At 41.8% G+C, this 24,611-nt stretch overlaps 1 protein-coding gene across 5 annotated transcripts in view; it reads left to right on the forward strand.

The window, feature by feature from the left end:
- cep131 (centrosomal protein 131) overlaps positions 1-24,611 on the forward strand; it is a 94,856-nt gene that overhangs the window by 27,347 nt on the left and 42,898 nt on the right. For 2 of the 5 annotated variants that reach the window (XM_085963834.1, XM_085963835.1), the window contains exons 5-14: positions 3,057-3,170; positions 7,379-7,534; positions 11,022-11,108; positions 12,549-12,666; positions 13,897-14,013; positions 15,342-15,510; positions 19,869-19,945; positions 20,442-20,630; positions 22,106-22,297; positions 23,051-23,188. In XM_085963834.1, the coding sequence (XP_085819960.1) occupies positions 3,057-3,170; positions 7,379-7,534; positions 11,022-11,108; positions 12,549-12,666; positions 13,897-14,013; positions 15,342-15,510; positions 19,869-19,945; positions 20,442-20,630; positions 22,106-22,297; positions 23,051-23,188 (1,357 nt within the window). Of the gene's footprint in view, positions 1-2,504; positions 2,603-3,056; positions 3,171-7,378; positions 7,535-9,416; positions 9,883-11,021; positions 11,109-12,548; positions 12,667-13,896; positions 14,014-15,341; positions 15,511-19,868; positions 19,946-20,441; positions 20,631-22,105; positions 22,298-23,050; positions 23,189-24,611 lie in introns of those variants that run through there. The other 3 variants (XM_085963838.1, XM_085963836.1, XM_085963839.1) reach the window with 3 other exon arrangements.

A 24,611-nucleotide genomic window follows, 5' to 3' on the forward strand; every position in this document is an offset into this window, starting at 1 on the left:
AAAGTACTCTCATTCATCACAAAGGGACAATTTTTAAAAACATTTTTATTACATTAAGCAATTGATTCCTCATCTTATTGCTGCCTTTTATGTTAGCCAGACTGAACGGCTTGCTGGTGAAGCTCTTGCATTTGTCACCATGCTATATACTGTCTGGGAAGTGAAATCTGGCTACAGGTGCAGTCCTGTCAGCCTGCTCACATTGTGTTTGTGCCGGCTCTTTGAAAGAACTGTCCAATTAGTCCCTCTTTCCCCGTAGCCCTGCAAATTTCTCCTTTTCAAGTATATATCCAATTCCCTTTTGAAAGTTACTATTGAATCTGCTTCCACCACCTTTTTCAGGCAGTGCATTCCAGATCATCATAACTCACCGCATAAAAACATTTCTTCTCATTTCCCCTTGGATTTTTTGCCAATTATCTTAAACCTGTGTCCTCTGGTTACCGACCCTCCTGCCAGTGGAAACAGTTTCTCCCGATCAACTCCATCAAAACCATTCATAATTCTAAACACCTCTATCAGATCTCCCCTTAGCCTTCTCTGCTCCAAGGAAAACAATCCCAGCTTCTCTAGTCTCTCCACATAACTGAAGTCTGTGTAATAAATAACATAAATTCCACATATCTGTGCAGTTTGTGGAATGGTTATTAATGTTGTAATATATATACCTTTAAGGGGGGAACTACTTTTTACAGCTCATGTATACTGTAGTACCGGCAGTGACCACACCTGTATATAGCACTGAGTAGTAATCTGTACAGGCAGTTCCAGTGTGAGCCACGTTTAGTAAACACCTGTTGTACCGTTTCTCCTGCAGTCTGTGTCTTATTATACACGGACACAACAAATGCCACTGAGTCACTATATTTATTAGTGTGAAAAATATTTCATGGAATTGATATCATATGACTTGGAGATATATCACCGTTCCTTCAATGACCTTGGGTCAAAATCCTGGAACTCCCTACCTAACAGCACTGTGGAAGTGCCTTCACCACACTGACTGCAGTGGTTCAAGAAGGTGTATCGCCACCACATTCTCGAGGGCAATTGGGGATGGGCAATAAATGCCAGCGATGCTCACATTCTTGAATGAAAAAATACAAAAATGTGGTTATAAATAGATTTTTATGAAATGTATTGAAGTGCTGTCACTTTATATTTGGGTTATATTATTTCATGGAATATACAGCACAGAAACAGGCCATTCAGCCAAACAATTCCATGTTGGTGTTTATGCTCTACTCGTGCCTCCTCCCATCCTTCCTCGGCATAACCCGCTATTCCCTTCTCCCTCATATGCTTATCTAGATTCCCCTTAAATGCTTCTATACTATTCGTCTCAACTACTCCCTGTATTAACGAGTTCCGCATTCTCCGCACTCTCTGGGTAAAGATGTTTCTTCTGAATTCCCCATTTGATTCCTTGGTGACTATCTTATATTGATGGCCTCTAGTTTTGCCCTTCAGGAGAATAGAGCCAGCCTATTCATGCTTTCCTTATAGGTATAACATCGCAGTTCTGGTATCATCCTTGTAAATCTTTTTTGCACCCTCTCCAATGCCTCTATATCCTTTTTATAATATAGCGACCAGAACTGTACACAGTACTCCAAGTGTGGTCGAACCAAGGCTTTGATACAAGTTAAGCATAACTTCACTAATTTTCAATTCTATCCCTCTAGAAATAAACCCTAGTGCTTGGTTTGCTTTTGTTATGGCCTTGCTAACCTGCATCGCAACTTTGAGTGATTTGTGTATTTGTACTCCCAGATCCCTTCCCTTCTGTACCCCATTTAGATTCTTATTTTCCAAGTAATATGTGACCTTATTTTTCTTACCAAAATTTAATACCTCACAATCATCTATGTTGAATTTCTATTGCCAATTATATGTCCATTCTGCAAGTTTATTAATTTATACTGGTGTTTCAAATGCAATCCTAAAAAAAATTCTGTCATATCTTGCTTTAGGTTACATTCCCATTACAATAATTTTAGTCTGGTGAAATGTCAGAAAAGCAGAGCAGTAAAACATTGAGTGGAATTTACCAAGCGTTACAGCTTAAAATAGTGGCATTAAACATTGTGCAAACTGAAGTGGCTTTTACTGATGTTTCAATGTGTAATGGTTCAAAATGATTGTAATAGAATAAACCAAATCTTTGACATCTTGTATTGGTGTGTTTATATTTTTCCCTTTTGTCTCTTTTTCCTCCCCATCCCAAAATTCATATTGTCTTCCGTTAAGTGACGAGAATAGTGAAGCCCACGGATAACTATTTCTTGACCAGGAGTGTGTAAACAGCTCTATTTTTAGTTTTAAAAGAAACTCTTTAAATCTTACTCAGATGTTTATTTTTTTTTAAAACACGTAACAATTGTCCACTGCCAAAAGTGCGTTAACATTACAAATTGTTTCCTTCATATACCGAGGGAAATTCATTCTTTGTTTTCCTCGCCTCCCCCACCCATCAAACTCCGGATATCCTTGCAATAAATGTAGTGTTTGTGGGACCTATGTACATTGTTCCTGAATGTACAGATGTAAAAGGACAATGGCAGCTGGGTTTTAATTACACTCTGCATTCTTCCTTGTGTCGGTATGTAACAGCAAAATAGTGTACGGATTTCTTTTAAAATCAGCATTACTTCTCTTGCGCTTCTCCCCCCGCCCCCCCCCCCCCCCCTTGCCCCTCTCTTTTCCCCTTCCACTTGTAGCCTGCTCTCCACCACACATTCTTCTCTCTGCAGGATGTGCAATTGGTCAGGGCCACAAAGTTTTCAACAGTGCTAATGCCACTTTGTTGTCGATTTTGATTCAGGGAAGGGAAGCTAACTGATGTTGGGTTTTTCTCCGCAATTGAATCTCTTGAGATGCGACCGCCCTCCGCCCCCCCGCCCCCCGGCGATGAGAAATGCTGAGAACGGACAGAATTTGCTTCACTGAGTCGAGAGAAGCCCGTCTGTTTACCAGTTTTTAATCCTCATAATGTGGCTTCGTTGCAGGGTGTTTTTTTTCATTGTGGGATGAATAATTTTTGTCTTTTTTTACAGGAGCAACAAGGGAACTGTTGGGAATTCTGTCACCACAATGCTGCACAATAACTACTCAACTATTGAGAAACCTTTGACTCCGAAAAGCTCCAACCAGAAAGCAACATCTCTCAAGTAAGTTCAAGATTCTCAATAATAGTAGAAAGTATTCAGAGATTTCAGACTGTTCACCCATTTATGATATGGTAATGTTTACAACCATATGCAAGATAAGATTTCTTTTCTGTGTAGTCTGGCTTTACTGATGTATACGGCAGAGAATGTCAGCAGGCGCCAATATCACATTTCAGTCTGCAGTTACTCTTTGAAGCTCAGTTTGGTGCCGTGGATTTTGCCAACAGGAAGGATACTGCTTTAGGGTTTGGTGGGCCAATGGTACTGTGCCAATCCCCTTTGCAATAGTGACAACATAAGGAATTCCAAAAAAAAACTGATTACCAATTTTAAAAAGACTTGGAAGACTTGCTTTTCTATCGCACCTTTCACGACCACCAGACGCCCCAAAACGCTTTACAGCCAGTGAAGTACTTTTGAAGTGTGGTCACTGCTGTAATGTAGGAAACGCGGCAGCCAATTTGTGCTCAGCAAGCTCCCATAAACAGCAATGTGATAATGACCAGACCATCTGTTTCAGTGATATTGATTGAGGGATAAATATTGGCCAGGACACTAGGGATAACTCCCCCTGCTCTGCTTCGAGATAGTGCCATGGGATCTTTTACGCCCAACTGAGAGAGCAGACCGGGCCTCGATTTAACGTCTCACCCGAAAGATGGCACCTCCGACAGTGCAGCACTCCCTCAATGCACTGGAGTGTCAGCCTAAATTTTTGAAGACAGATACCGTATTGATGTAGATATAGGCCTGCCCTGAGGGGGAGGTGGGTGCAATTATTAAATCACATTTCGACTGTTACCCAAGTTGAATTTTTTTTTATTGCAGCCTAAAACACTTAATCCAAAACACCTATCTTGTATAAAGTATCGGAGCTTATAGTGAAGGCGATGTATCATCTAACTAGCATGTTCACTGGCAATACATAAATATTAGGAGAGTCAAGGGATATGGAGATAGTGCAGGAAGGTGGAGTTGAGGTAGGAGACTCCGAGCCAAATGGCCTTCGCCTGGTCCTATTTCTTATGTAAAGAGTGATACGTGTATTCCATCCTTCATGCCTGTGCTCGCTGACCTACATTGGCTTCCGGTCCAGCAGTACCTCGATGTTTAAAATTCTCAGCCTTGTTTTCAAATCCCTCCATGGCCTCGTCCCTCTCTATCTTTGTAACCTCTTCCAGCCCTACAACCCTGCCAAGATCTCTCGCACTCCTGCATTCTGGCCTCTTGCACATCCCCAATTTTAGTCACTCCACAATTGGTGGCCGTGCCTTCAGCTGCCTAGACCCTAAGCTTTGGAATTCCCTCCCTAAACCTCCTCCTGTTTCCTAATATCTCCTTATGTGGCTTGGTGTCAAATTTTGTTTTGAGAATTGCTCCTGTGAAGCATCTTGGGATGTTTTACTACATTAAAGGCGCTATATAAATGCAAGTTGTTGGTGTAAATTCAAATTTCTGTTGCTCCTATTCTTTCATGCTGCATACACCCTTTGCATAGCTCACGACCATAATAAGCATCTTTCTCCTGCTCCTTTTTTATTTGTTATTTTTGACTACCCACTTGTCCTCCCCTGTGCGGCCCAAAACTCAAGATAATGGCCCTGTTTTTGCGGTGGGTATGACGGCGTACTCTGAGTGTACGCCGTCATACCAATTTTGAAATGCACAGCAAGTTTGGGATTTCCGCATGCGCATGCGCTAAATCCTGAAAATGCAGTCCATCAACGTACGCATTGACTGGCCATCCACTCTGCCACCGACAACCTAATTGCTGGCGCAGAATTGGCAATTTGCCCACCAACTACCCAGCAATTACAAACGGAAATTTTACGGCTGGTAGAAACAGGTGCAGGGCCCGTTTCCACCAGCGTAAGGGGATAACCCGAAATGAGAAAGATGCTTTTTTTTAAATTAAATGACATCCAGGAACATGAAAAGCTTTAATGAGAAGCAATCCTAGTGTATGTTAAAGCTGCAGGTTTTTTTAAAATAACGTTTATGTTTCATAACTTTCTGCGCTATGCACCATATTTGTTTAGAAGTGGGAATTATGAGTAATGAATCGGATTCCCACGATAAAAGCTAAATCTGTAATGTATTTTAAAGGCTGTAGTAATTAAGTAATATAGTAATTTAAATGAATGAAAGACGGTTTGTTTTCTGATTGGAGGACCAGGCTCACGTGATCCCAGGTACGCTTCCGCACAGGCTGCATCCCTGGGATCCGTGGGCCATTCCACTGCCCTCCTACTCGTAGCGTCAGAGCGCAAGTTTACACAGGAATGCCACTATCGGGTAGGTGCGTATTCTTTCTGCAGGCCGGCGGCGTACTCTGGCGGTACACCACCAACCGCAATTTTTGGCCCAATTTTTTTTTCTCTAGATTTCTGCCCATTCAGCCAATGGGTGGAAAATCTGGACCTTGAAGTCCTGGCCTCAATGCCTCTTGGTCATGGGGACAGAGTTCTGCTGACTCCTGCTGGAAAAGGTACCTGTATGTCAGGATCACGCTCAACTGTGATACCTTCCGTGCTCATTGTGTAGTCTTGCACATGAAAAATGGTCACATGGACATGGTACAGGTGAGTATCTGTGCCCTCGGTACCATACCCCAGTATTAATTAACATTCCTAAGTGGGTAGTTACTCTGTGTGTGCTCTGTATTGAATGTTTGTGTGGATTTTGCATGAACAATGCCATGCAATTTTAACGGGGCTGCCTACCCGTATAAGCTGGGCAGCTTGTATATCTGCCAGGTGTATTCAATTGGTGAATCCAGAAAATGGCACCATGCCTTGGCATAAGTATTTGAAAGAATAGGACATTTTGCATAGATCAGCTCAATAAAAATGTAGCTCGTCACCTGTTGGCAAATCACCATTGGTAATTCTGGAACAGTCCATGGCCCACATAATCCCATGAACATGTCTGGCATTGTGTGACTTCTGTGAGTAAGTAAACATTTAGGGCTCAGCTATAGTTTACTTTGTAATATTGCAGATTCTATAAACAGTAGCTTACTTAGCAGTAATCCTGCTGTGGGTTTCCTAAATGAATGCCATATTTGCTTTATTGGCTGTAAAGCACTTTGAGACATCCGGTGGTCGTGGAAGGTGCTATATAAATGCAAGTCTGTCTTTCTTTTGCACTATTAACTTAAAAGCATAGTGACTGGGTTGCTAGTTATTGAACTAGCTGACTCATGTACACCAGAAAAGCACCATTTTTTAAATTACAATTTATTTTTTCTTGGGACAGAGCGATGCTAACGAGGCTGTGTTTATTATTCCTCCATCGCTGCCCTGATGGGGGCTGGTGTGCCTTCAGTATTGAGCTTTCTTCAAAAGTAAATTGAACTGCTTTTTTGAGTAGGCCACTTCATAGGGCCTACTACAAACAGTCAGCAACAAAATATGGGACAGTAGGCATGTGCAGTGTTCCAGCTAAGGGCCGCGCACTGATCATGAGGTCCCGCGCAGGCCGCTCACCAGCGCTGCCGCTGGAAGAGATATGCCGCATGCACGGACGCGCAGCAAATTTAAAGGGCCCGCACAAGAAAAAAAAAAATTAAAGGAAACGTTGGCCAGACTAGGTAGGCGGGTGACTGGTTCCCTCCCCTGAAGGATGTTAGTGAACCAGTTGGGGTTTTATGACAATCCAGAAGTATTTGTGATCTTTTTTTTCCCCGATGCAAGACCACGAATTACCAGATTTAGTGAACTCGTGACCTGTGGGTTGCTAGTCCAGCGGTTTAACCACTACAGTACTGTTTAATCCTTGATCTTGGCGAGTTAGATCAACACCCAGTGGCAGAGGAGACACTAAAATTGACACTTAACAATTGACAATTCTGCCCCTGACTTGGAAAGGGGAACAAGCCAGACTTCAGTGGCTCCTTAATCACTGTCCAGTGACCATTGCTGAAAAGTGCATGAAGTTGGAACTTGGCTGTGATGCCCTGTATGGTAAAGAACTGTGTTAAAACTCATTATTCAAGCTCACACGTCAAGAATGGCCATCTGAGTGAGATATTGCAGTGTTGTTGGAACCCGTGGGAGAGTGCCATAGAGTGGGTTACTCTTAATGCTTTCTCATGAAGAGAGAATTGCACCAGAAGTCGGAATTGTATTAAGTTTTCAAATGGTCATCTGTTTTGTGTGCATGGATTCTAAGGCGATTTGTCTGTGTGTTTGCATTTTTTTTGGCAGCAACATGATTAAGGTGCCAACGAATGATGAGAATAGCTTGGACCAGAACTCCTTTAAGAAATCACAAAAAAATCTATCCAGTAATAATGTTGTAACAAGAAACAACACAAGCATGTTGAAGAAGAAGAAGGAAGTGACTGAAGAGGAAGCGGAAAGGTCAGTTTTAATCTTTTGCTAATTGAGGTTAAGAAGCAGTTATACAGGGTTATATGTGAACTTAATTTAAAATCGAGATTGTAATTCCTAGCTACATTACAGCAGGGGTGTCGAACCTGTGTTCCCGGAGACCTGGGAATTCGGCCCTCAAACTCTTTTTGTGCTTGCCTTAATAACCTGTGGTTTATCCTGTTTAGGAATTTGTCAGCCAGCAGGACTCCTATTGGTGAATAAATCCTAATTCAGAACACCAAGATCTCTTGGTATTGACAACTTGAGATATATGCAAACCCACGAGAAAACACATTGAAATTTAAACACCAATGTGGCTCATGGGGAAGGAAGTTGGGCACTCCTACCTTGCAGGATCCAATTCTGGCCTCTTGTGCATCCCTGAGCTTCACCGCTCCACCATTGGCGGCCGTGCCTTCAGCTGCCTAGCCCCTAAGCTCTGGAATTCCTTTCCAGAAGGTCTCCATCTGGCTACCTCTCTCATTTAAGTCACATCTTAAAACTTACCTCTTTGACCAAGCTTTTGGTCACCTGTCCTAATATTGCTTTGGGGTTCGGTGTCAAATTATGTCTGCTTTACACTCCTGTGGGATGTTCTTACTATGTTAGTCACTGTATAAATGCAAGTTGTTGTTGTATTTCAGTGTGCTTCTAAGTAAGCTCTTTGTTGGGATCGTACCGGCTGCTTGATTCACTTGGGATTAAACCCGAATTCTGTGGGGGTGGGAGGAGGGGGCGTGGGAACTGGAGTACTTCATACTGTCAGGATTTAAGGTACTTGTGTTTTTGCAGCAGAGGACATACAATTTGATGACACTACACACCTCTGCATGCCACCCACGAGTTCCTGCTAATCACCGAGCCAAACTTGGGTGGGGAGGGGCAGAAGTCAGTGATGAGTGCACGAATTGAGCAGCTCTGAAACTGATCACTGCTGCAAATCCGGAATAACTTGGTAATAAACCTGAACTTTTCTCAACAGATGAGGAAAAATGCAATTTACAATGTTGCTATGGGCACTGTAGCTTCAATCAATTGTTAATTGATTGCATTTTATATTTACTACCATTTCCACTAATTGACTTACCCTTGAGTCGTCATTTTCTGTGGACATGGTGCAGTACTGTGCATATATCTGACTAGAATTGTTCTACAGAAAACCTGTGAGCACACAAGCACACTCCGATGCTGGAAAGTGTTTTTGGACTTCTTGTCAATTTTTTGGGAAACAAACAAATGCTTGAATGAAAATTGTAACCCAAATTTGAAATAATGTCTGATATTGGGAAAGATATTGAACAAGGAAGCTGCAACATGTTTAAATGGTTCAACATATCCGATTGGTCAGTGCAGTGTTATATTACCCAAACAATTGGTTAATAGCTTCTCGCTCTTGGAGAACTGAATCTTGGCACTTCAATCAATTACTTGTTTCCATCACCTGACTAACCATACTTTTAAAATGAATATTTACTAACAATCTGAAGCATATCGCAGATTTCAAATGGTATCCTGCTGAAAATAATTAAGGCAAAATGTGCTTTTTTTTTTTCTTAATGTCATGATATATTTTCTGTGGCTGTTTTTAACGTACAGCTTGAACCATTTAATTTGAAAAAGTTCAATAGCAATTTCTGACATTGTATTATATTTTGTAACCAAGTTGCTTTTTATTTTATGGTTTTAGTCGGTCTTGCGTGTTACTAGGAAGGATGCAGTTCAGACTTGTACATCAGATTACTTGGTATGAATGGAAATAACTCCTCTTTCAGCTAAAATGCTCCGTTTTGATTTTGAATGTGAAAGTTTTAAAAAATTCATTGCAAGCTAAAATTCTAAATCTTTCAATTTGAATTTGTTTGTATTATTTCTGCCTTAAGAAGAAAACAATACATTTCCAGAATTGAAGGGACTGGCCGAAAACATCCATATATCAAGATTGCTGTATACCAAGCTTTCTGCTCCTGACCTGGTCGTGCTCTCGTGGTTATCCAGTCAGTCTTCCTGCTCTCCATGGCTGCTATATCTGACCAGCTGCACTGTCAAAACTGGCCCAATTTTCCCTATATAAATAGTGTGGTATGCTCTTACAATATTGCCCAGTGGAAGCCTGCTGCTCTCCCACTTTCCGAATCCCGATCAGCTCAAGGAATGGTCAGCATGAGGCAGAGTCCGAACACTCAGCACACTTGCCCTCAACGCTACCGGGTTTGTTTGCTTGAATTTGGCATGCCCAGTGATGTCGGAAAGATCAAGGTCTTACTCTTTCATTGGTGGATAACACTGGATAGTAATGTTGTGAGGATGGAGGGAGTTCACCACATCATTTATACCAGGTTTGTCTGGGACAATTTTCACATTTTGTGTACATCAGTGGCAGGAGCAGCTGAGGGGCAGGAGCAGCTGAGGGGCAGGAGCAGCTGAGGGGGCAGGAGCAGCTGAGGGGACCCACAAAATGACTTCAATAAAACAAGGTTTTACTTCGATGTAGCCAATTAAAATCCAACACAACTTTATGCAAGAGACAGGGTGGATGAGGGCAAATCTTCAATGCTATAAGAAAAGTATAGAGTACTATAGATCAAGAAAGTCCATTTGCGTTGGTCTGGACACATCATTCGTATGCCTGATGATAGAATCCCCAAAGCCATCTTCTTAGGGCGAGCTGCAGTCCAGATATCGCAACAGAGGTCGGCAGATGAAATGCTATAGAGACATACTGAAGGCCATATTGAAATCTTGCAGTATTAACTCCCAACACTTGGGCAGCCATGGCCACAGCTACTGACAGACCACGATGGCAGCACGTCTACCGGGCCAGTTTGAATGAATTTGAGGCAGCGGGTTTGCGAGAACTGGCTGCCAAGCACCAGGCACGCAACGCAACTCATCTACCCGCTCCCATCTAGCTTTCAGTGTGGTATGTGTGTCCGGAATCAGGCTCTTCTCCCGTCAGCGCACCCATAACAACTGAGACTTGTCCATTGATTGGACGGGAGACTCCACCATCATAGGAGAAGTCGTGTTACAGCAAAGTACTTCCTCCTTATCTTCCCAGAAGTAGTAAAACCTTCTCGTTTGGAGCAATGGTTAGTTTAGCCCAGTACTGAACCTCCAGAGTTCTAGGACCATCTGGTATTTTTTAGATCGTTTTAGATACTGATTTTCAGTTTAGCTGAACTTTTCTAATTCTATTTTTTGCCGAGCATAAGTTACAATATTTATCACTTCATTCTACTAGATCTCTACATTTTTGAACATATTGCTTGTAAAACTTTCTGTTTATAAATCATATTTACTTTGAAATTAGGTTTGAAACATTTATTCTGAGGTTTTCAGAACAAATTCTGAAAGTGTAGTGTTATGCTGTGATGACCTCAAACGCCCATGCTAACAGCACCATATATCCTACCTAAACATCGAAAGAACTTTGAGTCAAAAATTGTCTCTAAATATGTTTTTCTACCACCCTTAGAATCCGATACTTAAATCTTAACGATAAAACGGATTTTACTCAACCGCTCCAGAACGATAATCCAGATATCGCTCATCCCGATTTCGGGTATGCATAGATTTTTATGTAGGAGTGTGTTGCTTTGCGTATGGTGTTGTACAGAAAATCAGATTTTGTAGTGCATATACTAGCTGATCTGTGTCTTTTGCAGAATACGTGTAGCAGTGCTTTTAGTGTTCCCTTGCTGTCTTTTCTAGGTTTGATTTCTGCTTTTCTGCTTATCCTTGTGCTTGAGTTTATTGCAGTAAAAACCTAAAACAAGTGTCTGGTTGGCTCAGTTGGTTACAGTGCTGTCATTTCTCTGTAGTTGAAGTCGCTGAGAATGATGGGGAGAAATCTCTTCTCCTGCTTTTCTTTCATTTACATGCTGTCTCTCTCAGCAGTAGGGATCCTCTTAGAAATTAGTTTGTGAGTCTCAACTCCATTTGTAAAGGTCAGCTTTAGACTCCAGCTATTCTTCATTCTACGATAATTGGCATTTGCAGGTTGATCATGAATATGTCATTCCTTTCAATGGAGTAAATGGGGCCGGAGAGACACTGGGAGGTGAAATAACATGTAGTATTCTGTTTTAGTGGTGATCTGATTAAGAGCCTGTATATTTTCCTCTAATAATCTAAATAGACATGGGTCAGATGTCATTTGCCTGTGAATACTTGACATTGGGGAGTAATTTTAACTTTGGTATAAAACAGGTGATGTCGGATTGGATGGCCATTATCCACCGCTCCCGATTTTCCTTTCCGTTGACTTCAGTGGACGGGGTGTAGAATAGGCGGCCTATCCGATATCGCCTGTTTGACACCGTCGCCCAAAGTTACAATTACTCCCCTGGAATATCCCTTCATGACACGTTATTGGGGCAGTGCAGAAGGGCCCTTTTATGTGGCACTAGGCTTGTGTTGTACTTGATCTTCAAGTGCTGGATCCTGATCCTAAATGTGCTGGTATTTACAACCCTCATTGGCCAGCACAGGGTTTTGTGCCAAAATTGAAATGCTGGAGGATGTGAAGAATTTCTGAAACTTGCGAAAATTCATTGGCGAAAAAGTGAGAGTTAAGGCTAAATCGCCATATGTAAAATTGCCTTGTTATCCACAAGTGTTTCATCACCACAAATAAGTTTTTGAGATGGAGTTGTTTATCTACGTAATGTATAATTTAAATTTCCTACCTTATTTTAGCATGCCCTGGAAAATGAGAAATAATTGCTTCATGTTGCGCTTCCTACTTTGTTCTGAGACGTAGTGCATTCATAGCATACAGAGGCAAATTATTCATGATATCTTAAGACAAAACTCTTGACTTTCAGCTGAAGGATTGTGAATTAAGCGGATGCAAAGTGCTCTATTGGTTAACACCCAGTAGGAAGAAAGGACATTTTTTTGGGAAATGATCAATTTTAAATTGTTTTAAAAGAATACATTTTGTGTTCCCCTTCTCTCTCTTTACCCCCTCCCCTCTTTCTCTCTTCCTCTCCTCCGACAGATTCATACAACATGTGAACCATGCAGCGATTACCATTCAACGTTGGTACAGACGCCATTTCCAGAGACGCAGAGCAAGTCAAGCTGCACTTAAGCGACTGCTTACTACAAAAAAACAGGTGCCAGCATAGCCATTTAAAGGCAGTGATTGGATAAAATGCTGTACGCTGGATATTCACACATAAGTCATCCAGGCTTATTTCTAGGAACATAGGAATTGCTAGATGAAAAAAGACCCAGATTCATCTAGTTCTCCCTCTACCATCTTGGTAATCGCATGAAACAACGATAATGGAGTTGTTGACCGATCATAGCATTCAATCTCTTATCAATTAGCCTACAACAGACCCAGACATGAGGCGAGGAAAACCCCCAGTGGGGGAGAGCTTTGGGAACCATAGGTCCAAAGTAACAGGCATACAACACTTGCCATATATCATGTCTCAAATTCCTTATACTGTAATACTGTATCCCAAAATACAATTTTCTGAACGAAAGCTATCTAATTTGCATTTGAATGAATCATCACTGTCTGCTTCTACCGTCTCCCTCAGGAGCCTGTTCCACAGATTTCCCATTCACTCACTGAAATAATGTTGCCGCTGATTCCGCAGGCTGTGTCCTCTGGTTCTACTGTTCTGCACAAGATGAAACAGTTTGTCATGGTCTGCATTATTTAGTCCACTAGTGGTAAACTCCTCTGCCAAGTCCCCCGTACATGTAGTTGCATCCAGCAAAGACAAGGCTGAACCCCAAAGGCAGAGACTTGAGGTCAGAGGAACAGTTCAACTTCTCATACAGCATGAAGTAGCTGGTTACAAACGTGCATTGGCTGAGGTCTGGGAGTGGTTGCCTGCTTTAGCTGGGGAATGATTCCTAGCTCGACAGGCTAGGAAGGCAGCCATACAGGTACCATGCAGTCAAGCGAATTTCTGCACATAGGTTTAGTACGTTTTCTGTTTCACACTAACTTCACTTGTGAACATTCTTAATCATTTGTTGGGTGGGACAAGGGACTAAAAGAGGAGAATGGAAATAAGTGTAACTATAATATATATTCAATACAAAGTTTAAATCTGCAAGTTGTTAGAAAATATTTACTATACTTAACATAGAAGATAAATAGAACATGAGTTAAATTTCATCAAATCATTAGTCTTTACAAAGTAGATTAAAAACAATTAAATATTATTGAAGCTGCAAGACATTGGTGGCCCTGTAGATAAATATATACTGTTGTACAGTAGGACAGAATTTAGTGTCACCTTTCAGGTGGGTTGAGTTCTAGTTCAACTTGCCAGTTAAGTACTGAGAATTGCTAATTATCTGATGGTACATTTCTATGTCAGGAGAAAGAGCAAGAAATGCTAGCTGAAAGTGTCCAAGAGCGCCAGAGGAAAAAAAGCGAGGAAAGGAGGAAGATCCGAGAAGAGAAAGCTCGACAGGCTAGGAAGGCAGCCATACAGGTACCATGCAGTCAAGTGAATTTCTGCACACAAGTTTAGTATGTTTTCTGTTTCACACTAACTTCACGTGTGAACATTCCTACTCCGTTGACTGGAATAGCCTTTTTATATGATGATTGTGATATGTGCAGCAGTCTGATAATGTCAGTAGGAAGCTCCCTTTTCATGGGCTTACTTCTGCACTACAGTACAGAACAATGATTATTTCTTCCCACATTTTTTCATTTTAAGTTTCTTAATTCCACATTTTGCCCTTTAGTGTAGAAGCTAATTGGGCGAGTTTTGAAATCCTTAATGGCTCCTGGGTCTGGTGGTTGCTAGTGCTGAGGTTGAGTAGCGTTAGCAGATTTTTCCCTCCCAGTACAGTACATTATACTGTGGCTTCTGGACTAGATCCTTTTCATAACCCAGGCGGTAGTGTGCAGGAGAGCAGGTAGCAGTTTTTAAGTCATCATAACCGTTTAGTTAGTTGGATAATGTGCCCTTTCCTATAGCATGACTGCTTATTTATCACATACGTGATCCATGACAACTGCTGCACAGCAACAAGTCTGTAATGAGGACAAATTTACCTGCAAAATTGGTACCTTGTCTCTTGCTTTTTTCCACAGCATGGTTCATGTTCTGACCAATAATAGGGCTAAATGTGTCAGCGTGGCTCAGTGGTAGCACTCTTGCCTTTGAATTAGAAGGTTGTGTGTTCAAGCCCCACTGCAGGACTTGAGAGCTTAATCTGTGCTAATACTCTATGCAGTACTGAGGGAGTGGTGCATTGTCAAAGTTGCTGGCTTTCTGATGGACATAAAAGATCCCAAGCGGCTAATTGAAGCAGAATAGGGGAGTTCTCCTGGTGACCTGGCCAACATTTATCCGATTTATCTCTCTTGCTGTTTGCGGGACCTTGCTGTGTGTGCAATTATACCGACATAACCACAAGCGACTTTATTTCAAAAAATAATGAATTGACTTCAGAACATTCTGAGGGCGTGAAAGGAACCACATTAATGGACATTTTTCTTCCAAATGGCCTCGAGAATTGACTGAGAACTCCCCAAATACCTGTATATGTGGTTAGACGAGTTGGTTGTTACAGTAATTACCAGTATTTGACACTTTGCCAGAAGTGTTGGCAAGAACTGCCTTGAGGCACTGACTGCAAAATATCCATCTATCATTGTACAATAAGATAGTGCTCACCACAAGGCTCTGCCTCGGAATAAAAATGATCTTTAAGATGTCAAAGACAAGGTAGATCGTCATATTAGCTGAATAGTGTTTGATTGTAAGATGTAAAAAGAATTCTAAAAGATTGAATGTGTTTGTTATAGGAACTTCAACAGAAACGAGCAGAGAAAGCAGCTGAAGATCAAAGAATTAGCGCGGAAGAAATTGCTGTGCTGCAAGAAAGGGGGAAGATTGCAAAGAAAAAAGCTACCAAGCCTGTGCCTGTAAATAATACAAGTCCAGTCCACAGTCAAGTCAAAGCCAAAAATTCAGGTGTGGGACAGTACTTGTATCACTGTCGATAAGAGATTGACAAAATGTGGTTATTTCTGCATTGGCAGCAGAAATACATTGGATTTCAATTTTGTTGTGTATTTTCAAACTTTCTTTCCCTTCTCCCCTCATTTTAGCACATTACCATTGTGGTTTCATCAAATTTCCACACAGTAGATGATTGACAAACAGTAGGTTTGGATTATGGGGTGAATTACCGCAAGGGTTCCCTTGCTCGACCGCTATAATTTCAGCAGAAGAGCCGTGGAAATCCTGAAAAACCAGCATAAATGGCGTTTACGCCATTTTTCCAGGATTTCCACGGCTTTCAGTAAAGTTGTGGTGGGCGAGGGTTACAACCCTCCTGGAAATTCCCCCCCCCCCCCCCCCCCCAATAAGTCTTTTCAGTGTTGTATTATGCCTGGAAAACAAAATAGTAAAATATTTTATAGGCACATCAATAAAAAAAGGAAGGTTGGGATGGGAATAGGGCCATTAAGGGATAGACCAGATAATACCACAGGTTACGATAGAGAGATGGCAGAAGTATTAAATAATTATTTTGTTTCAGTAGTTACCAGGGAAATAGAACAGGTGGACGTGACATTCGATGATGAGATTAGTAATGAGAAGTGCATTTAAAATAAATAAGGGGATGTATTAAATAAACTAATCAAACTTAAAGAGGATAAAACTCCTGATCCAGATGGATTGCATCCACACATTTTAAAAGAATCTAGGGAAGGGATAGCAGAGGCATTACTATGCATATTTAATAATTCATTAGAAAAAGGTGTAGTGCCAGAGGACTGACGGATAGCTAACGTAATACCAATTATTTAAGAAGGGGGATAGAACATGTCCAGGGAATTATAGACCAGTCAGCTTAACATCGGTGGTAGGAAAAATAATGGAATCCCTACTAAAGGAGAAAATAGAAAAACATCTAGAAACCAAAAATATAATGAGTCGTCAGCATGGATTTCAAAAGGGAAAGTCTTGCTTGACCAACCTTATTGAATTTTGAAGAGGTAACAGAGAGAGTAGACAAGGGTAATGCAGTAGATGTAATTTATCTGGATTTTCAAAAGGCCTTCGATAAGGTACCCCATAATAGATTAATGAATAAGGTCAGAGAATGTGGAGTCGGGACAAGTAGCAGAATTAATTGCTGGCTGGCTTCAGGACAGAAAGCAGAGAGTAGGAGTAAAGGGTAGCTATTCACAGTGGCAGAAGGTGGGCAGTGGTGTTCCACAAGGATCAATTCTGGGACCACTGCTGTTCACAATTTACATTAACGATTTAGACTTAGGAATCAAAAACACAATTTCTAAATTTGCGGATGACACCAAATTGGGGGGATAGTCAATACTGAGGAGGACTGCAACAAATTACAGGAGGACGTTAATAAACTTGCAGAATGGGCATAAAATTGGCAAATGAAGTTCAACACAGATAAATGTGAGGTATTGGCCCGTATTATCCAACCCCTACGGGTGTGTACGCACCTGTAGGGGCCTTGCAAGTGCTGGTTTCAGGAATGCGAAGCGCATGCACTGAAAACCGGCACTTCTTCCCTGCCCTGGAGCAGGGCCTCTGCGGGTGGAGAGTTCCGCTTTCTGCAGAACTTCCGCCCGCTGAAAACCTTTCAAAATCTTACGCCTGGCTTTTACCAGCATAAGAGTTTAAATAAGTTTTTTTTTTTTAAAAAACATTTTTCACTCATTTATAATTTTAAAATACTTTTTAAAAAAAAAAGCTAAGTTTATTTTTAGACCCGTAAAAAATTTTAATTATTTTTTTCAAAAAATTAAATTTTTGTTTAAAATATTTAATTTAATGTAATTTTAACTAATTTTAAATACGTGATTTAAAACATTTAATGTATTTAATGCTTAGTGTGTTTTTTGAGTGATCCCCATTCATACTTTTGACAGGTCTACACTGGGAGACCTGTCAGAAGTGTGAAGGGGGATTCCCTTTGATTGGTTCCCCATGGCCCACGTGATCCCAGGGACGGTTGTGAACTGCCTGTGCCCCTGTAATACCTGGGCCTCTGCACGCGCGCACCAGGAGAGGCCCAGGAGCGGAAGTGTCGGGACCTACAAAGCCAGCAGGTAAGTTAGATTTTTTCCAGATCGGAGGCATCCGCACGCAGGAAGCCTCCAATTGGAAAATCCGGGCCATTACATTTTGGTAGGAAGAATAGGGAGGTCACTTATTACTTGGAGGGTGTGAGTCTTAGGTGGTATAGAGGAACAAAGGGATCTCAGAGTACAAATAAACAAATCACAAAAAGGCTGCGACACAGGTTAACAAAGCCATAAAAAAAGCAAACCAAGCACTCTGGTTTATTTCTAGAGGTATTGAATTGAAAAGTAGGGAAGTTATGCTAAACCTGAACCTTAGTTAGACCACACTTGGAGTACTGCGTACACTTTTGGTCGCCATATTATAAAAAGGATATAGAGGCACTGGAGAGGGTGCATAGAAGATTTACAAGGATGAGGGTATATATATCCGGAAAGGATGAACAGGCTGGGTCTCTTTTCTCTTGAAAAAAGAAAGCTGAGGGGTGACCTAATCGAGGTCTTTAAAAAATGTTGATAGAGTGGATACAGAGAGAATGGGCTGGATTTTACCAGCCCTGAAGAGGCGGGACTGCTGGGAAAATCCCCCAAAATGGGAGCGGGTCCCAAACCCGCTCCCAACTGGCCTCCAACCAATCTTCCCGGGAGTCGGGTCCCTGATTTGCGTAGGGACCTGACTCCTAGCGGCGGGAAGAGGATTATAGCCACTTAACTGCCTGTTAACAGGTAGCTAACGGGCAGTTAAGAGTCTTTTTCCAATTTTTCGACTGCTGCTGCGGGCTTCCTGACGTCTGGGAACCCCGCCAGGGTAAGTGAGGCGTGCGGTGGGTCTGTTGTTACGTTGGTGTTGGGATGACAGCTGCAGAAGTGGTGTGAAGCACGCAGTGGGACACCGGTTAGTATCAGAGGTAAGGAAAAGTTGTGAAAGTAATTTTTAATGTGGTTCGATGTTTCTGTAGGTGACAAGCTGTGAAGTGTTTGTGTAGGCTCACCTCATCGGGAGAAGTGACAGATGGCTTCTGCAATCGCAGCAGCAGTCGAAAAATTGGGATAAGGAGAGAGTAATTCGAGAACCTGGGTGCAAGGGTTCACCTTTGGACAGTGATTGTCAGTGTTTGACAGCACCTCGATCATCTGCCAAATCATCTGTCAAACAAGTGTGGTGCATATATATGCCCTTAAGAAAACCAGCAGATGACGTGTCATCAACTGACGTCATCTGACACCGGCTTTCCCTTAATTGGCCGGCAAGCCCGCAGGGCGGGCTTAACAAGGCCAATCAGGGCAAAATAGCGTCAGTTCGTCAGACGCCGCTGGGGGTGGGACTCGAACCCGAAAACCAGTCCCGCCTCGAACTCGGCCTGGAAAGTAAGATTTCGCCCAATGTTTCCACTTATGGGGAAGAGCAAAACTAGAGGCCATAAATATAGGCTAGTCACCAAGAAATCCAATAGGGAATTCAGAAGAAACTTCTTTAACCAGAGAGTGGTGAGAATGTGGAACTTGCTACCACAGGGAGTGGTTGAAGTGAAAAGTATAGATGCATTTAAGGGGAGGCTAGACAAGCATATGAGGGAAAAGGAAATAGAGGGTTATGCTAATAGATTTAGATGAGGAAAAACAGGAGGAGGCTCTTATGGAGCATAAACTGGTTGGGCCAAATGACCTGTTTCTGTGCCGTATATCCTATGTAGAGCATTTTGAAAGGTAGTACACTAGTGTGTTATTGGTTAGAAGTCTGACACTGGTGAAAGCGCATATCAACATACATTGAAATGTGTGTTTAATATATATTGGCTTATGCGCAATTTTTTTTCCCCTCAACATGCTGACTTATGTCCATGTGCCCAACAATGTACTTCATTGGCTGCAAAGCGCTTTGGGACGTACTGAGGTCTTGAAAGGCGCTAGATCAATTCAAGTCTCTTTTATACAACGTCTCAATGGAAGGGGTAATTAGGCAATCTGGTCTCGTCAGTGTCTTCCATTAACCCGCTGTTATGGGGTATGCAAGTACAGATTACATGATTTGTTCTTCATATTTAATTTTGTTTTCCTCTCCCATCCCTTTACCCAATTCTTCCTCCCAACAGCACAGCTATGATGAGATCCTCCTTGAGTTTAGGGATTTCACCACAGTGCATTGACATTCTGCTCTTCACACATCCTAAAAGACTCACCAAGCCCAAGTCTGTCCACATCATGTTCAAAAAAAAAAGTCAGCATTTTACCTTTCCTCATTTTCTTTTCAACTTGTTCTTGATGCAGCTACAGATCTAGAAATGTATATTAATCAGAGAACCGAAACTACTCCTAGACCTTGTGTAAAGACAGAAGAACTGCAGGTATGAGTTAATCTATTTATTAAGTAATGTTATTCTAATTTATTTCAGGTTTTTATTTCACTCCAATCAGTCTCTTGCTCTACATTTGACTTATAAATGTATTAATTCTGATTTGTAGTAAATCCTTGTGCTGTTAGGACTGGCTGGTTTTCATACCCTCATGTACCCTTTTTATCTTGCCACAGCTTTTACATAAAATAAGAAAAGGCATAATTAAATGCCTGCATTTTAGGGCTTTGAGATCTCTTGACAGAAATCTATTACTTCAAATGTGACATTATCATGGATTGGTGACATGTTCTCAACTAAGACTTCTTGTGCATGTTGCTAACCTAAAATGTTAATTTCACCTCATTTATTGGCACTTTTTATACTACACTGGACGCATGTAGAAATTTTTGAACAAGAACTATGTAGATGTCTTGTGGATGTGAAGAACACATAATGAATGCAAGTTTCTTGCTTAGTTTTATTAATTAACCTCAATGTTTTGTAGAACCAGTCACAGGATATGATTCTGAGAGCGATGTCAGTTGAGGAGCAGGAGGCAATGACGGCGAGTGTAACCCAATCTAAAACAACGCTGAATGATGTGCTCGACACACTCAAACTGCTGGAGGAAGAACCTGAATTACTTCCAGAACCAAAGGTCTATCAAAAGGATAAATACGCTTGGATAGATGAGGTAATTTTTGACAGGAAAGGTGTAAGTTGAGGCGTTTGGACAGGGTTTATCTCGTACGGCAGGATTGTCAAGTAGCTGCTGATGTTGCACTTTTTCCAGCCATGATCACTGTCCCTATTCTTAGGGGCCAGCAACCCTTGAAAATGTTCCAGGTGGAATCAATAGGGACTATAGAGGAGAGTCATCATAAAAGAGTATGGCTACTTTCCCTGGTATCTGGCTGGGGGACCAGAAGGAGAATAGAAAGCCGTTCGTCTGGAGGGATGCTATTGTAAGCGTAGGGTGTGACTAAGCCCTTCTGATATCCTAAACCAAGGATTGCCTGCTTGTGGGTTTACTTTGGATGACCATTCTCCTGAGTGCAAGGTACAAGTTACCTCACGATGGAGTGGCACACAGGAGGAGGTACTTGCTGCTAAACTCCATCTGCTCGTCATTACACCTATGGGTACAACACGAACTGTTCGGTTCCGAACAGGACTAGGTGCTAATGAGAAATTATATAGTCAATGTTGCCACCCTGGGGGTAGACAAAAGGTTGCAGGATAAAGCTGTCCAGGCAGTGATCCATTTTGGCCACCCAATTCCTCATCTTTCCCTCAGCCTGAAGGCAGCCATTGCCCAGACTACTGATTCTGCTGTTCATTTCAGTAGAATGCTACAGGACAATTTGAATGTGAAAAAGGGAGTACAACAACTGAGAGTTCATGAATGGTGGGAAGCAATATATAATAATATCACCCCAGGGCCTGTTTAGCCTCCTATGGCCTTGCGTTGATTCAGATCACCCTAGTGGTTATATTGACTATAATGCTTTGCCTCACTGTTTTGAGGGATGTGTGCAAAAGTTGAGATCAGTTTAAATTGGTTGAACTGGTTAACCGGGAGAAATAAGTGACTGGTCAAAAAACTGCTGGGTTTCTCTCGCCCTCAAGGTGGGGACTGTATCTTAAATTGTTTCACTGTAGCCTGTAAGGCACATTGTGATCTTGAATTGTTTCACTGTAGCTTGTAAGGCACATTGTGATCTTAAGTTGTTTCACTGTAACATGTAAGGCACCATAATGGCTGAAACGGTTGAATAATTAAGGGGGAAGCTCAATGGACGCATGTCGATATATGGTTAAAATTAGCTACAGTGCCACTGATTGGCTGGCTGAGGGTGGATTATGTCATGGTCATGTGGTTTCCTCATGGGGCTGGTGGTATATAAAAAATTGCCATAATGGGGGGGAACGCCAGAGCAACAGCAGTGAACAAAGGATCAGACAGCTTGAACACTCGTGGTCACCTGCTCTTCAAAGGATTGGTGTAATGTCCATCTTTTTTTACTTACTGCCTTGTGACCGTGTGTAACTAGTTGTATTTGATTCTTAAAATTGCTGATTGCTACCATATTAAGTCAGTACAATCTGCATGATGTACCGGATTTGGCGGTAACTCCCTATTGTCCTGCGCGCTCTCTTAATAAACAGGATTGTGACTCCACATCCTTGACGGCAGACAATCTGGAGAAGCTGGGGCAAATCGAGCAGGCTTCAGGCTCGCCAGAGGATGGCACTCTGTTGTCTGAAGTAAAGCTGCAAAGCATTATGAGTTTCCTGGATGAGATGGAGAAGGCCGAGCAGGAGCAGCCGCTTTTCTGTTCCTCAGCGAAACCCAGAGAGGTAAGGCAGGCTGTTGAATTTTCACTTTTTAAACGAAATTCTTGTAACCCTAAAATCAATACCAAGGAAATTCCTTTCTTTTAAGGAAAATTGCAAATCAGTTTACTGAATAATCCACTCAGTATTTGTGTGCTTTCTCTCCTGTTGGTCAAATCACCAACCTAAGATTGGAAATTGCACTTTAGCCCACACATGATTCTGACAGCGATGTCAATGAAGGAGCAGGAGGCCGCAACAACACGTTTGATCCAGTCTGAAAACAACAGGCCAAAAACAGCCTGCCCACAAAGTATTACCTTTACTTTGGTAAACCTAGTTGATCCTCGCTGTATTTGCTGATTGAGTTTATATTTTGGATGCGAGAGATGGACGTTGCAGGAGTGTACAGGGAATTTTATTTTCCTTTGTTGAAGGAAGGGAAGAGAGAGTCAGAAATTGGCAGTTCGAGCACAGGGGGAGTGCAATTTGTCCTGAAACCGTGAATATATTTGAACTGAATAGGATTGTTTTATAAATGTGGCGTGGGATCAAATACCATTCTACATTCAAATCAATGAAGTTTGATCGAATGTCTTAGCTGTGCCTTGCTCCCAGCTTCTTCCAGCTCTGCTCTTGGCCTGACTGCTGAGTGTTGTATGGCAATTAACGTCATTTGAAAACTAAACTGTGTTGAACATGTGACTTAGTGACCTGCTTCGTTTTAAGTATCCTGATTTGAAACAACAATTAAATTTTGCTGTATACTGTGTCCAGGTTCTGCTCTCTGAAGAGGAACTGGCTCACCTGGAACAGACTTCAGTTATGGCAACCGAAGTGACGAGCTCAATGATCAGACTAAAACTGGAATTTGAAGAAAAGAAGCGGGCCATCTCTATGTTACAGACTGCCTTGGTAAACACCCAGAGTGTGGCTCGTAATATTTATAGTCGGCGTGTCTTTTTTTAATTTAAGAGCCCTGGGTGGTAGAGTGGATTTGGATCATTGCCAAACAGATGGATTGAAAGTTCCCCCAATCTTTGTTGGCCGCAAGGCGTCCTCAGTGAAACTAATGCGGGCAGTCTCAACTGGATTCACACAAGCTCGTAGTTTAAAATAAGTTTCAAGGGCCTGACTCCAGGGCGAAGCACAGTGAGACAGCGAGGGGGTAGTCTCGCAGCACTTCTGTTTAACACTCCAGCGCATTGTTGAACCTCTTCAACATTTCCTTAACGCTTACCTGCAGTTAGTTTAAATGTTTGTACAGTGCAGACGCTGCCACCTGCGCTGTGTAAACATTTAAAAACTGAACTGCTGGGACTTGGACTTATGGCCAACCCTACTTTATGGCAGTGAGTGGCTACAGCACCACCTTTTTATTTTTACTTGTAGCTTTGTTGTATGAAACAAGTTGAACATTGTAGCCTTTCACACTCCAACCCTTCCATGCTAAGGAAAGCATTAGGAAAGTGGACTTTGTGGTTCTTCCAGAGTCTGCTTTGCCACATATTAGAATGCTCCTGTCAATAATTCAAGAAATGTCTGACAAACAAATCCAGCTTAATTGGCAGTGGATTGGAATATTCACAAACAATTACAAAGGATTTACAGCACAGAAACAGGCCACTTGGCCCAACAGGTCCATGCCAGTGTTTATGCTCCACACTAGCCTCCTCACACCCTACCTCATCTAACCCCATCAACACCTCCTATTCTCCTGAATTCCCTATTGGATTGGTTAGTGATTATCCTATATTTATGACCCCTAGTTCTGGTCTTGCTTGCAAGTGGATGCACCCTCTCTTCGTCTACTCTATCAATACCTTTCATAATCTTGAAGACCTCTATCGGGTCACCCCTCCGTCTTCTCTTTTCTAGAGAAATTGTCCCAATCTGTTCAATCTTTCCTGATAGGCATAACCTCTCATTTACTAGAATGATACCGGAACTTTTTTTTGCACCTTCTCCAGTGCCTCTGTATCCTTTTTTATAATATGGAGACCAGAACTGTGCGCAGTACTCCCAATGTGGTCTAACCAAGGGTCTATACAAGTTTAACATAACTTCTCTGCTTTTCAATTCCATCCTTCTAGAAATGAACCCCAGTGCTTTTTTTTTTTATGGCCTTATTAACCTGCATCGCAACTTTAAGTGATTTGTGTATCTGTACCCCCAAATCCCTCTGTTCCTCGATCCCATTTAGACACCTTTTTCCCAGGAGTATGTGGCCTCCTTATTCTTCCTACCATAATGTACTACCTCACACTTATCTATATTGAAGTTCATTTGCCAATTACACGCCCATTCTGCAAGTTTATTAATGTCTTCCTATATTATG

This window comes from Somniosus microcephalus, chromosome 21, assembly GCF_052327205.1.
Source record: "Somniosus microcephalus isolate GS21.2 chromosome 21, FLI_Smic_1.0, whole genome shotgun sequence".
NCBI classification, from domain to species: Eukaryota; Metazoa; Chordata; class Chondrichthyes; order Squaliformes; family Somniosidae; genus Somniosus; species Somniosus microcephalus.